Source organism: Aquarana catesbeiana, linkage group LG01 (genome assembly GCF_042186555.1).
Source record: "Aquarana catesbeiana isolate 2022-GZ linkage group LG01, ASM4218655v1, whole genome shotgun sequence".
Taxonomy (NCBI): domain Eukaryota; kingdom Metazoa; phylum Chordata; class Amphibia; order Anura; family Ranidae; genus Aquarana; species Aquarana catesbeiana.
In genome coordinates this window covers 447,462,069-447,476,239 of record NC_133324.1, presented here as the reverse complement: position 1 = coordinate 447,476,239, position 14,171 = coordinate 447,462,069, and the positions used below count along the sequence as shown (strand labels likewise).

General features: G+C 40.0%; 1 protein-coding gene across 2 annotated transcripts in view; it reads left to right on the top strand.

The window, feature by feature from the left end:
- Positions 1–14,171, top strand: part of ADAMTSL1 (ADAMTS like 1) — a 527,411-nt gene that overhangs the window by 287,677 nt on the left and 225,563 nt on the right. For both annotated transcript variants that reach the window (XM_073636588.1, XM_073636596.1), the window contains exons 10-12: positions 1,005–1,055; positions 9,013–9,217; positions 11,510–11,657. In XM_073636588.1, coding sequence (XP_073492689.1) covers positions 1,005–1,055; positions 9,013–9,217; positions 11,510–11,657 — 404 coding nt within the window. The remainder of the gene's footprint in view (positions 1–1,004; positions 1,056–9,012; positions 9,218–11,509; positions 11,658–14,171) is intronic.

The window sequence follows — 14,171 nt, the reverse complement described above, 5'->3', positions numbered from 1 at the left end:
AAAAAGGATGGCAGAAACGCTCACAACAAACTGCATCGGCGTGAATGGTGCCTTAGAGTCAGTGGTACACTTGCATTATATAAAAGTTTAGCATTGGAAAATGTAATTCTCTAATCATGATCACACAGAGAAAGAGGAGATTACTGTGTTTAACGTGAGCTGCAGAGACCTTTATGACTCCCTTCAGCAGAATTTGCTTACTGTTCCTCCTTCAGCTCTGCTTCTGGATTTCTTAGTTCCCAATCATACCGTTGCTCTACAGTAATGCACACACTACAATGTACAGTAACATGCTACCATGCATTGTGGTAGAGAAAATGCTGCATGAGCAATTTTCAGCCTGTAGAATGTGAAGCAGCCCATTTCAATTGAATAGGCTGCCGTAACGCAATGCACGTTAACGCACAATGTATAACAATGGACCTGAGTGCTTTGAATGGGCCTTGGTGCTTTGTTGATCTTGTTTGCACTGGGTACTGCCCTATACAAGCACTTTAAAGTGACTAGGTCTACTTTTTGTTTAATTAGGAAACCACTATGAGCAGTTGTGGGTTGGCACAGCTGTGTATGCCTTAGGCCGACCATACATGGAGCAAATTTCTTGTGGTTGTAGGAAAGAAATGTGCTTGTTTCCCCCATCTGCACAGTCAGTGTTGATGCGGGAATCGCTCCTGCCAGGCCATTGCCTTTTCCTGGCGGGGCGGGGGAAGCCGCCCCCGCTGGGAAAAGACAGATACTGCTATAGCTGCTAGTGATAATTGCAAGAGAATCCGGCAGGCTGGTTGTACCCAAGTTGATTGGTCGATCAACTTGGTACATTCAGCCTGCCCATTAATGGTACGAATCTTGGTTGCTTCCTGCTGAACCAGCTGACATTCAATCCATGTATAGCTGGCCTTAAGTTAAGCTTAACTGAGCAGAGAAAAAAATCTTGTTAGGGAATTTTCATTACAGGGAGATTTCTTGTATTTTTTGTATTAATGAGAACTTTTTTTATCTTACAGTGATGGTTACAAGCAAATTATGCCCTATGATCTTTATCATCCCCTTCCCAGGTACGTCCATTTTTTTGTTTACAATCAGAAGGATTCTTGTATGAATGCTTATGCTTTATACAGCTACAGTAAATAGCAGTCTTGGTGTTATAAATGTATAGATGAAAGCTAAGGTATATGTATGTAGAGCCCCCGTACATCTCTGCTAGGCCCAGAATGAGTATCGTTTATGTCAAAAAAGGACAGTTATTTTCAACTGAGTCCAACGAAATTTAAAAATTACAGTCACATGGCTGAAATAGAGGGTGGAATTTAAAAAAGTACTTACAAGACTAGCAGTATGGCTCTTTAAAATGGCCTGTGCCAGATTAAAAAAGCCCTGCCGCCCGTTTTGGTAGCTGTACCGACACGCATGCAGAAGATTCAGGTAATTCTAAAAATACCTGTTTTACAAAGTGGTTCTATAGCTACACCATATTTCAGAAAAATTATCTCCATCTTTGTAGATGGATAAACTGGATGTACTACTGTGTAGCAGAGAGGGAGTTGCCGCTGTTACCCTGTCACTAGTTGTTAATGATGCTGTCACAGCCAAAAGACTTGCTACCAGTGATGTAGACAGATGGCAGAAACTGATGGGTAAGCTAAGGAACCAGTTCTCCATCAAGTCTGTTCTCTTCTTGTGATTGACAGCAGGCAGTGGGCATATTTTATTGGCAATAGCAGACTGTCTATCGGCTATGAATCTGCCCACTGCCTGTTGTCAATCACAAGGGGAGCAGACCTGATGGAGAACTAGTTTCTGTGAATCTCCATCAGACTGCCCCCATCCAGCTTTAAAACTCATTGGCCACAGCACAGTCTATATGATAGGTGCAGTGGTAGGGAGGAAGCTCAGACACACTAAGGATAAAGTGTCTGAAACCAACAGAAACATTTATTTGTCACCCGCACCTACATTTATCTTGTGGAGGTGCGATAGAGTCTACGGCATTCTTTATGAGACTCTTAATGAATTTTTGAGTACTTTAGGTTGGTGTTTGTAAATTGAGCTTAATATATATAAAACTCGATTTAGTGTCTAAGGTACCATAACCCCCTCATTGTGGACATTAGGCGTAACATAAATGGTGCTATAAAGTTTATTGGAGTGGGAATTTTTTTCAGCAGCACATCTGTGTTCTGTTAGTACATAGAAGTTTTTATATTTGATACTATTACAGGCATAACCCACTTTTAAGTACACAATGGGGTTAATTTACTAAAGCTGGAAAGTGCAAAATCAGGCTCGCTTCTGCATAGAAACCAATGAGCTTCTAGGTTTTATTACCAAAGCTTAATTGAACAATCTGGGGTTAGAAGCTCATTGGTTTCTATGCAGAAGCGAGCCTGATTTTGCACTTTCCAGCTTTAGTAAATAAACCCCATTGTGTACTTAAAAGTGGGGTATGCCTGTATTCAATATTATTTTTAAATGCCCAGAAAAAAGCCAGTCTGTGTAATGCTGAATACAGGAAAAGCATGAGATAAGGAGCATGTGTAGGTTAGTTAATTTTTTCCTGTCCTGTATTTGCACATGTGTCTTTTTAACAAGACTTTGACTTAGTTGTTTGCATTATAATTTGCTTGGTTATAGTATTTATATAAAAAGCATCGTTTACTGACACACGTACTCTTGTATTTGTTCCTTGAGTGCTCATATTCTTTGGTTAGCTCAGGCCTGTAAAGAAAATTATGTTTAGTAATGGCAATGCAGGGGTTACGCAGAGGCATGTGTGATCCAGTACAATGAAGGAAGACAGTGAGTGACAGCCATGCCCATTCACCACTGCAGGAATCTCTTACTATTTAAATCCATGCTGAAAGTCATTTCAGGCAAACTTTGGTCTCTTAATTTGCAGCAGGCAGGGATGTTGTTCATCGTGTTAGGATAATAGAGTGTAAAATTACTAATCGTGTCTTAAAGTGTATTTAATTATGTTAAGGCTATAAAAAAGTGTTCCTTCTCATTTGCTTTCATACAAATATCCTCACATTGTTTTATATGTCTTCCGTGGCTAGTTAATTATGTTTGATTAAATGGTAAATTATGGGCCCATGAAACATTGCCCTTTAAACTCCTAGGACTATGTTTTACAATAGATTGATTAGACAGAACATAAAAAAAAAAAAAACTTGTTTACTTTAATCAGCAAATCAATGTATTTCTAATAGTTACAGCCATTCTTAAGTTTACTTTTTCAGTTTCTTGTTCTCACGATGGAAAGAACCACGATGTCAGATGAGAGTATCTAAAAGCTATAGATGTCATGCTGTGTTAATAAATGGGAAGTTTCGAGTATTTGTCCAGGAAGCAGGCTGAGCAAGAGAAATTAGGGGGACTAATGCCAGTGGCATAGACACTGAAGTCTATCTTCATTTTAAAACAAAATATATCTAGACACAAACCTTGGAATTCATAAAGACTGGTGCAGACAGATTTTGCAAACGTATCTCTCATGTGTCCTAAAAGTGGTGCAGAATGCAACAAATTCATGTACCTGCCTAGAACTTGTACTTGAATTGTTCGCATGCTGAGCCACTTTTTAGAATGCATGTTAGACGCTTTTTAAAAATCTCTGTGAGCCAGTTTCTCTCTCTGTACGCTAAAAGAAAGTTGGTTTTAATTAGCTCCACTTTTGTAAGATTCAAACTGTCTGCATTTTATTTTGAATTTGGCACATTCATTGCATCATAATCTAAAATTTTTTAGAACTACCTGAAGTTGGTGCGTGAGTCGCTGTCAGAACCAGAAGTGTTGCATATGCTTCATGAATTTGGTGCATTACGTTAACAAGAGGGATTAACAGCAGAAAAGGCATGCAGCAGCTTTGTTGACTTCCCCCAAGTTTCTCTGGTTTTCAATTGTGGATAGAACCAAAATGATTAAAACCTTAGCCAGTTTTTTCCCCAGCTGTGCCCCAAGATGTACCCTCTCAATGTGTCCTGTTTACCATTGATACCAGGGTGAAAGTGATAAGAAATCTAAATTTTAAATAGCTGCCACCAGAACTGGAGGTGAAGAGTTATCTTCCAATGGGAATAGCTGCTCCAGTGACAGCTGCCTCAGAGGGCATTGTTTCTTGCTTTGGAGAAATGTCCTCTCTTTCCCTACTTATCTCTTAGAAATTTCCCCAATGAGAACAGATAGCAATAGAAATTCTGACAGGGCTCCTAACTATTTCCCAAAAAAATTTTGGATGCAGATGTACAGGTGACGCTTCACTCTATAACTGTATGCATTGAGCCAAGTCAACTTGGGACATCAGGGATTTCTTGGAAGACATCATTGTGCCTAGCCTAATGAGAACACCACTTTTTTTTTTTTCTTTCACTATTACTAAAATTATAACATCATGTTGTGTCCCTGGAAGTTACCACGGTGCTTCATATAGCAAAGTTTAGAAATAGTTAAATAGAACCACTGCACAGTAGAAGTCAGAAGTCATTTTTGAAGTAACCTGATTCTTGCATTGCTCCTGCTTCTGAGATCATTTTTTTAATGACCTAAGCTTCCAGCCTGGCTTCTCCTGAGTGTAAAAATATTAGTTTTAAATCTCATCTTACAGGTCTAAAGTCAGAGCTGCTTTAATGATCTAAAGAGAGTCCCCATCCAGCTCGCTTGGAAACCGGATGCTCACTATTGTTCCTTACACAATATATTTAAAAACATACAGTAGCAAAAGCTTTTTCGGTTCTCATGTCACTTTTTCTCATAGGCTTTGTCTTGCACTGTAACAAAAAGCATTACATATTAGCATCCGTATTTTTGCTGATAATTTGGATACAACATATTCTGATTCTGTTCTTTGCTCACTCGCCTACCTCCTGCAATGCTATAGTGATTATTGATGTCTGGAATTTCTTTTATGATGGAAGCCACTGTCAGAATAATTGCTGTTAGTACAGTATGGGCATTGTTAGTGCTATGCAGAGCACTATGCCATCTTTTTTTTAAGTTGTGTTATTATTTGATCTTTTTGTTCAAATTCAATTTTGCATTTTACATTCATGCTGGGAGAACAATATATTGCAGCAATGTAGGATAAGCACAACAAGTTTTAGTCTGACAAAGTGCAAGGCAACTGTGTATGAGAACCTCATCTCATCATAAAGATACCCATACCTCATTCTTCAGTACACACCAACATGTGAGCAAAGTACACAACGTGAAGCTGTGTCTCTGTTTCAAGCTCAGGTGTCCATGTGCATGATCCTTTAATCAGTGCTTTTTTTTGCTAAATTAGGAAAACACTTAACAAGACAACAGTACTGGGCAAAAGTAATTTAGTATGTGCTGCCTCTAGTCAAAGGCCTACTCTGCCAATAGAAAGTCTTGTCGTGAATATAAAATCTCATTAACCACTTCCCTACCCGCCCATAGTAATATGACGGCCACAGATGGGATCTCCCATCCTGGGTGGGCGTCATATGACGTCCTGGGCTTCCCGGCCATCTAGGGGTCGCACACGGGCCCGCCGCATTGCTCGGGACCCGGTGCGTGTGCCCGGCGGCCGCGATGTCCACCAGGCACCCACGATTGCCCGGTAACCGAGCAGGAAAACACACAGATCCACGTCCTGTCAGGGGAGAGAAGACCGATGGTGTGTTCCCAGTACAGGGGAACACCGATCGGTCTCCTCCCCTTGTGAGTCCCCGCCCCCTACAGTTAGAAACACTCTCTAGCAAACACAGTTAACCCCTCGATCACCACCTAGTGTTAACCCCTTCCCTGCCTGTCACATTTACACAGTAATCAGTGCAATTTTATATGAATGGTCCCAAAATAGTGTCAAAAGTGTCCGATGTGTCTGCCATAATGTCGCAGTCACGAAAAAAAGATCGTGGATCGCCGCCATTACTAGTAAAAAAAAATAAAATAAAATGCCATAAATCTTTCCCCTATTTTGTAGACGCTATATCTTTTGCACAAATATATATAATATACGCTTATTGTGATTTTTTTTTACCAAAAACATGTAGAAGAATACATATCGGCCTAAACTGAGGAAAAAATTAGTTTTTTTTTTTAAAATTGGGATATTTATTATAGCAAAAAGTAACTTGATTTGATTGTAGCCGTATTAGTGAAATTGTGACAGAGAAAATTGAGTACTGCTTGGACCTTGAAGAAGGGGACATACCCCGAAAGCTTGTCCTGAAAAATTGTATGTTAGTGCAAATAAAAAAAGTATCACAGACAGTACCCATTTTTCTCCAACAAAAAGTAAAAAATATTGTGCTTTTTTCAAAATTGTCGCTCTTCTTTTGTTTATAGCGCAACAAATAAAAACCACAGAGGTGATCAAATACCACCAAAAGAAAGCTCTATTTGTGGGGAAAAAAGGACGTAAATTTTGTTTTGGTACAACATTGCACGACCGCGCAAATGTCATTCAAATTGCACTGAAAACTAAAAATTGGTCTGGGCAGGAAGGGGGTGAAAATGCCCTGTATTGAAGTGGTTAAGAAGGAAAATATATGCAAAGATCTAAGCATGAATAGCAACACTTTTTTGAGGAAGGGTTAGAACCACTGTAATTTTATTTATTGTAGTCCCTACCATCATTGGGGAGATTTTCTGACCCACTCTAAATCACAAAGTGAAGGGAAATCAAGGGGACAGCAATAAAAAAAGGGGAAAGACAATAATAAAAAATTGAGGTTGGGCTCTTCCCCCACTATTTTCAAAATGAAGCTTTTTAGAAATTAGAACATTTTCTAGAGATTAGGATCCCTTAAAGTGGTATTAAACACAAAAACAAAACTGTAATATATTGCAGCTTACAATCCAATCCAATGAAGATGGCTACATTTGTGGGGTTTTTTTTTCATTATTTTCACCTGGTGATCTGGCCAGTAAAACATTTCCTGTCTTAGTCCGGGTTCACACTGGTACGATAAACACTCCGGCATTGGGAGCTCATGTCGCATGACGTGTGAAAATCAATGGTTCCTATGGGAGCCGTCTTAACTGGTCCGACACAAGTCGGTCCGACTTTGAAAATGCTCCCTGCACTACTTTGGTCCGACTTTGAGCCTTCTTCAGCTGATTGAATATCACTAAAGTTGGATCAAAGTCGGATCGCTGTCTTAACTGACCCGACTTTGGCATGCGACTTGTGCCGCTCGCTTGTCCCCACCCCCTTTCCTGACCCCCTTTCATTTTGGGGGGGGACCCCAACGCCTTTTTTTCGGTGTGGGGGTTCCCCTTAAAATCCATACCAGACCGAAGGTCCTGGTATGCTCTTGGAGGGGGAACCCTTACCGTTTTTTTTACATTTTGCGTGGAGTTCCCCCTAAAGATTCATACCAGACACAGTGCCTGGTATTGTCTGGGATCAAAGTCAGATCCTCGTTCATTGAAGTCGGATGCATGTCGGACTTCAAGTCGCAGGGCAAACTCGGATCCAAAGTGGTACAACTGTCATGTCATACCAGTGTGAACCCAGCCTTAGGGTGTCTCTACTCTGAATAAAGGAGCGGTGGAGCCACCCTTGGACAGTAGTAGGGTTGTCCCGATACCGATACTAGTATCGGTATCGGCACCGATACCGAGCATTTGCCCAAGTACTTGTACTCGGGCAAATGCTCCCGATGCTTCCCCCGATACCTGGAGGACAGCTGTGATCGGTGCGTGGGGGAGTTACAGGATTCTCCCCCAGCGGCTTTCACCAGCTTTAGTGACATACAGCGGTGATCGCTCACAGCTGACTGTCACTGCATCCTCCTCCATGCTCCCTCTGTTCCTCTGTGCCTCTCCGCTGTCCCCTGCATTCCTCTATCCTTATCTGTCCCCTCCGTACTCCCCCTTTGTTCCTCTCTCCTTATCTCTCCCCCTCCGTTCCTCTATCCTTATCTGTCCCCTGCATTCCTCTCTCATCTGTTCCCTCCGTTCTCCCCCTCCGTTCCTCCGTCCTCCCCCTCCTTCCTTTGTGTATGGATAGAGTCAGCTGACTCTGTCCATTCACATAACTGAAACATTGTAATCTTCTGTGATTACGATGTGTCAGTTTATGAATGGAGAGGAGCCGCTGTCTTCTCTCCATTCATTCTCAGTGCAGCTGACGCTGCAGAGAAAGGGACTGGGGAATCTCTATCCTCTGTCTCTTTCTCTGTTTCAAGGGGGAGATATCAGAGGTCTGTTAAGACCCCTGATATCTCACCAAAGCCCCCCAACAGGGCTGATTTAAAAAAAAAAAAAAAAAAAACAATAAATAATAAAAAAATATTATTGTAAAAAATAAAAATTGTAAAAGAAAACAAAAAAAAACCACACACACATACAACGTTCACCCCCCCCCCAAAAAAATAGCAAAAAAAAAACTGTCACGTGACATTAAAAAAAAAGTATCGGTAATCGGCATCGGCGAGTACTTGAAAAAAAGTATCGGTACTTGTACTCGGTCCTAAAAAAGTGGTATCGGGACAACCCTAGACAGTAGCATTGCCAGTCGGGGGAAAGGATAGTGTTAGATGCACTAGCAGATTTAGATAGATTTGACTAACAAAGAAAGCTGTACCCCAGCTAACACTTTTTAAGCATTTAGAACAGCAGTTTTTTTCCCCTTTTGGGATAAAGGTTTTATATAAGTGAATAAAAGCTGATCATTGTAAGCACCCTGTCAGTGGTAAATGTTTTTTCTCAGCCCTCTACCACTTTTGCTGGACAGCTTGGTCTGTTAAAGGAAGTTGAAAAATAACAGGCTTACTGGCTGGATCACCAGGTGAAAATAAAGAAAAAAAAAGCCTCAAAAAGAAAATAATTGCAGCCACCACATTTATGGATCGGTAAACTACAATATACACATTTTAATTTGTGAGTTGAATACTGCTTTAACTGTATTCATCGGAATGACCTTTGTAGCTAAAAATCATATGTTTTCAATTTAATTCAGAGTCTTAAATGTTTTCATTTATAAAGAAATACACATTTATAATAAGTACTCAGTTTTCTATTTTCTTTGTTTTTGTTAAGATGGGAAAGTACTCCCTGGACTGCTTGCTCTTCATCTTGTGGTGGAGGCATCCAAAGCCGGACAGTCTCTTGTGTGGAGGAGGACATGCAGGGCCATATCAGCTCTGTTGAGGAATGGAAATGTATGTACAATCCAAAGATGCCTATTGTCCAGCCCTGCAATATTTTTGATTGCCCCAAATGGCTGGCTCAGGAGTGGTCACCGGTGAGTTTCCCATACATCCCATCATTTGATTATATAGAACTAAATACAATATGTAGAGTGGAAGTCCAAACAAAAATTATAATCTAGGGAGATCATCCTTACACCCTCTATATATGTTCTAATGCACTGCCATATTTCTATATTGTTGCAAACATACTGCATGGAAACAATTTTTAAGCGTTCCAGAATCGACTTTATGGTAATTGCCCAAATTACGTGGGTTGGGGTAATCACCATTACTGTTTTAGCCAAAAAAGATTGATAATCCTGTACAGGCAACCTTGTGACTGTCTCACACATTTTCCAAAATGCACAGCCAGATGGGTAATATGTAGTCCTTAATTTCCTAATTTAGGAGTTCATCTTCCTATATCTCCTCTCCAGCCTCCTCAATCTATTTCATAACCTCTGCCCACTGAGCAGTGAACTGACCCAGAAAGCAGTAATGCAATCCCATGAAGTAGCAGAGTGATCAAGAGTGTCTAGAAGAGGTGTGTGTAACACAAAAATGATCGGCCAATTACTTACCTTTGTCAGGCAACATATACAGTATAAGTGTATTTTATTTCTGTATTTATCTGTTTACCCAAGGTGCCACCTTAAACACTTGAAGCCTCTATTCAGTACAAGTTTACAGAGTGTCAAGTAGTCACAGACTTAGTGTACACAGTGGGTTTTCCCAGTTTGTGTACCTGTTGTATTTAGCAAGGCTTACTGTGCATTAGTAAAATCTGCTAAACATATTGTCAATTCCTAGGCTGTCTGCCAGGTTGGGTGACCACTGTTCTCCATAGGAGGCATGATTTCTAACTGAACTTGAAATTCAGTAATGACTAGCAGAGTCATTGGCTAACTGAAGTCTTCTGACTCTCTCCTGTGAGGATTTATTTAATCTGGTTGCTGGACTGAATACCCTAGCACCAAGGTCTTTGGTAAACTGCTTTCTTTGGTATCCAACTAAAATGTAAGCCAGGTCCTAGCAACATCTTCTTATTCTTAGGCTTCATGCACACAGGACATCAAAAATGTTGCTTTTATTTTCGTTTCATGTTTTGTTTTGTTTTTTCCTGCCTCTAAACGCCTCTCTATGTTAGCTTATGTGTCCATATACACATAGGCATTTATGGCGTGTACACACGGGCGGACTTTTCGGCATCAATGGTCCAACGGTCTTTGCGACGGGCTTTCGTCAGACTTTTGACGGACTTACGACGGACTTTCGAACGAACGGACTTGCCTACACACGATCACACCAAAGTCCGACAGATTCGTACGTGATGACGTACGACCGGACTAAAATAAGGAAGTTGATAGCCAGTAGCCAATAGCTGCCCTAGCATCGGTTTTCATCCATTGGACTAGCATACAGACAAGCGGATTTTTCGACCGGACTCGAGTCCATCGGAAAGAATTGAAACATGTTTCAAATCTACAGTCCGTCTGATTTTTGCCCGAAAAAGTCCACTGCAGGTCCTATGAAGCCCACACACGGTCGGATTCTCTGATGGATTCGTCCCGTTGGACCAGTCCGTTTGAAAAGTCCACCCGTGTGTACACGGCATTAGAGGCAGAAGCGTTTAGAGGCAAAAAACAAACAAACACATAAACACATCACCTGTGCATTCAGAAGAGGAGCGTTTGGCCGAAAAAAACAGCAAATGTGCATAAACGTGCATTTGCATGGTAATGCATTATAATGGCCAGAATAAAATAATATTCTGGCCAGTAGAATGCATTAACATCAAACACATAAATATGCATACAAAAGGTGGCGTGAGGCACGTTTTTTAAGCTACGTTTTACTCCTCTTGAGCAAAGGCAGCAAGGGGAGGAAAAAAACATTCTGTGTGCATGAAGCCTTTTGTGTACACACACTGGGGTTTATTTACTAAAACTGGAGAGTGTAAAATCTGGTGCAGCTCTGCATAGAAACCAACCAGCTTCCATTTTTTTTTGTCAAAGCTTAATTGAACAAGCTGAAGTTAGAAGTTGATTGGCCACCATGCACAGCTGCACCAGATTTTGCAATCTCCAGTTTTAGTAAATCAACCTCTGTATAACAAATTGTGAGATGATAACACTCTTTAGGAGTGGAAAAAGTACTATTTTCAAATCAATGCCAAAATATTAGTTTCAGTCACATTCATTTTTCTTGACAGACAAACTGGTATACAGACATGTATTTAAATAAATAACTAATATAACACAAAAAAATGCTGTGTAAATATAAGCTAAAATATTTCAGTAAAACAACTTGATTAGTGACACTAACAAGCCTGTCTGTGTTTCTAGTGTACTGTTACATGTGGGCATGGGCTGAGGTACCGTGTGGTTCTCTGCATCGATCACAGGGGAATACACACAGGAGGATGCAGCCCTAAAACAAAACCTCACATCAAGGAAGAATGTACAGTACACATACCTTGCTACAAGATCAAAGGTAAGATGAAAATTGGCACCATGGTTTGCAAATAAATGTGAAACCTAAGTAAAATGTTGTGTTATTTTTTCAAAAAAGCTTATATTTTCATAAGAAGAAAAAAAGCACATATAAGAAAAATAAATGCTAAGTTGAAATTGTGCCTCTTAAATCATATATTCAACATCAGAAAGGCCAGTTTTGCCTTTTCTTATTCACATTAATGCCCTGTACGCACGATAGGATTTTCCGATGGAAAATGTGTGATAGGACCTTGTTGTCGGAAATTCCGACCGTGTGTGGGCTCCATCACACATTTTCCATAGGAATTTCCGACACACAAAGTTTGAGAGCTTGCTATAAAATTTTCCGACAACAAAATCCGTTGTCGGAAATTCCGATCGTGTGTACACAAATCTGACACACAAAGTGCCACGCATGCTCAGAATGAATTAAGAAACGAAAGCTATTGGCTTCTGCCCCGTTTATAGTCCCGATGTACATTCCGACAACTTTGTGTGACCGTGTGTATGCAAGACAAGTTTGAGCCAACATCCGTTGGAAAAAATCCATGGATTTTGTTGTCGGAATGTTCGATCAATGTCCAACTGTGTGTACAGGGCATTACAGTGTATTTTTCCAGTTCTGATTTTAACTTAACTGTTTTTTTTTTAAGAATATTAGTTAACATTTATTTTTTTAGATAACTACTTATTTAGTTTGGTTAAAAAATCCTGTAGGTGGGTGGTGTGGGGTTCCCACAGCAAGGTTCTAACTAAAGCTTCATTGCTTCATTGCTTTAGTTAGAACCTTGCTTTGGGAACCCCATGCCACCCACCTACAGGATTTTCAGCCAAACATTTCATCTTCTAGTACTAGTTTTCTCTAAACTCTAACTTCACTGTTGTGATCAAATTACAGTTCATTCACCCTGTACTTTGCTTGAGTACTGGCTTGCTATACTCTTAATAATGAAAGAGATGGAAGACAATAATCCAGAATTGATAAAGGATTTGGTGTTTTTTAAAAGAGGTATAATGGCATCATGTGCCAATATCTTCCAGCACACAAAGAGGGCTTGGTAGGGACCTTCATCATGTTGAGTACTCATAAATTTGCCAATCTGCAAGTATTTTACTTGTACATGTTTCTGTTTCAAAAAGTTATTGAACGTTAACAGTGTCCTTACAGTATAAAACATGGGGGTTGATTTACTAAGACTGGAATGTGCAAAAGCTGGTGCAGCTGTGCATGGTAGCCAATCAGTTATAACTTCAGCTTGTTCAAATAAGCTTTGACGAAAAAAAATAAAAGCTGATTGGTTTCTTTGGAGAGCTGCTCCAGATTTTACATTCTCCAGTTTTAGTAAATCAACCCCATAGCGTTTATAATGAGTAGAAAGGCACATTGTCATAAAATGAAAACATACAACTATAGTATGTACAGCAGCTCAACTAAACTATGTGACATAAACACTTGTCTTATCCTATTATTAGTTAGCTTTATTAGGCTGAGACCTTTGTTGGTGCCCAGAAACAGAGCAACCGTGCTGCAAAATTAAAATAAGATAGCATACGTAGTTGGGTACTATACTTTGTGTGACCTGTTACACAGAGAGTAATTATCAGGCGTAGACCATGTTGAAGGTAAAGCATGTTGCAATGCAGTTTGCTTCAATATAAAACTGTAGTCTAGCTAGAGAACAGCAAAGAACTAGATATAAGCTGGAAAAAGATTGTGGAAAGATGTAAGTAAAGGGATGGGGAAGATTACCAGGGAATGAATCCTGGTCAGCAAGCCATAGAACAAGTGAGTCATATAGCTAGTCCACTTCATAAGGACAGCAATGACTTCTCAATATCTTTAGGGAGTTAATGTTTTATCCATGGGGACCAAATCCTCTCAAATTTATGGATTGTATCTTTAAGAATTGCATCCATTTTTTCGTGGATCAAGTACCATGTCATCATATGTTTCACATGATTGCTGGGGTTAAGGACCACCATGCCTTTTGCACTAGTTTGTTTCCTATCAGTAAATAGAATTCAGGAGGTGGAATTGCATGTTTCTGCATTCAAATGGCTTTAGGTTCAAAAGTACTTCCATAGGTAATATTGTATGCCCTTGCCCAATATTGTATATTCTAACTGATATGCATTAGTTCAAAATCTCTTGATCTTGGGGCATTTCTACCATATATGTAAGAGGATGGCTGGCAACTGGCATCACCAAAAGCATTTGTCAAAGGGTGTGGGTATGAATTTTGATAAAGGCTGTGGAACCATGTACCATTCCATAAGCAGCCTATAGTTGGATTCTTTAGCCAATGCATTGATAGGGCAATGTAGTGTAATATGCCATATTTGTTTCTGATCCTCCTTTTGTATGCCACTCCCCAAGTCTCTTCCTATTTTGCCACATAAGGATGTGAGTGGAGTGCTTGACCTTTTAGTTGCAGGTACATTTTTATCAGTTTCCAAAATAATATTGAAACAGTAAGATGTTATGATCTCATCGTACATATAGTGTTACACT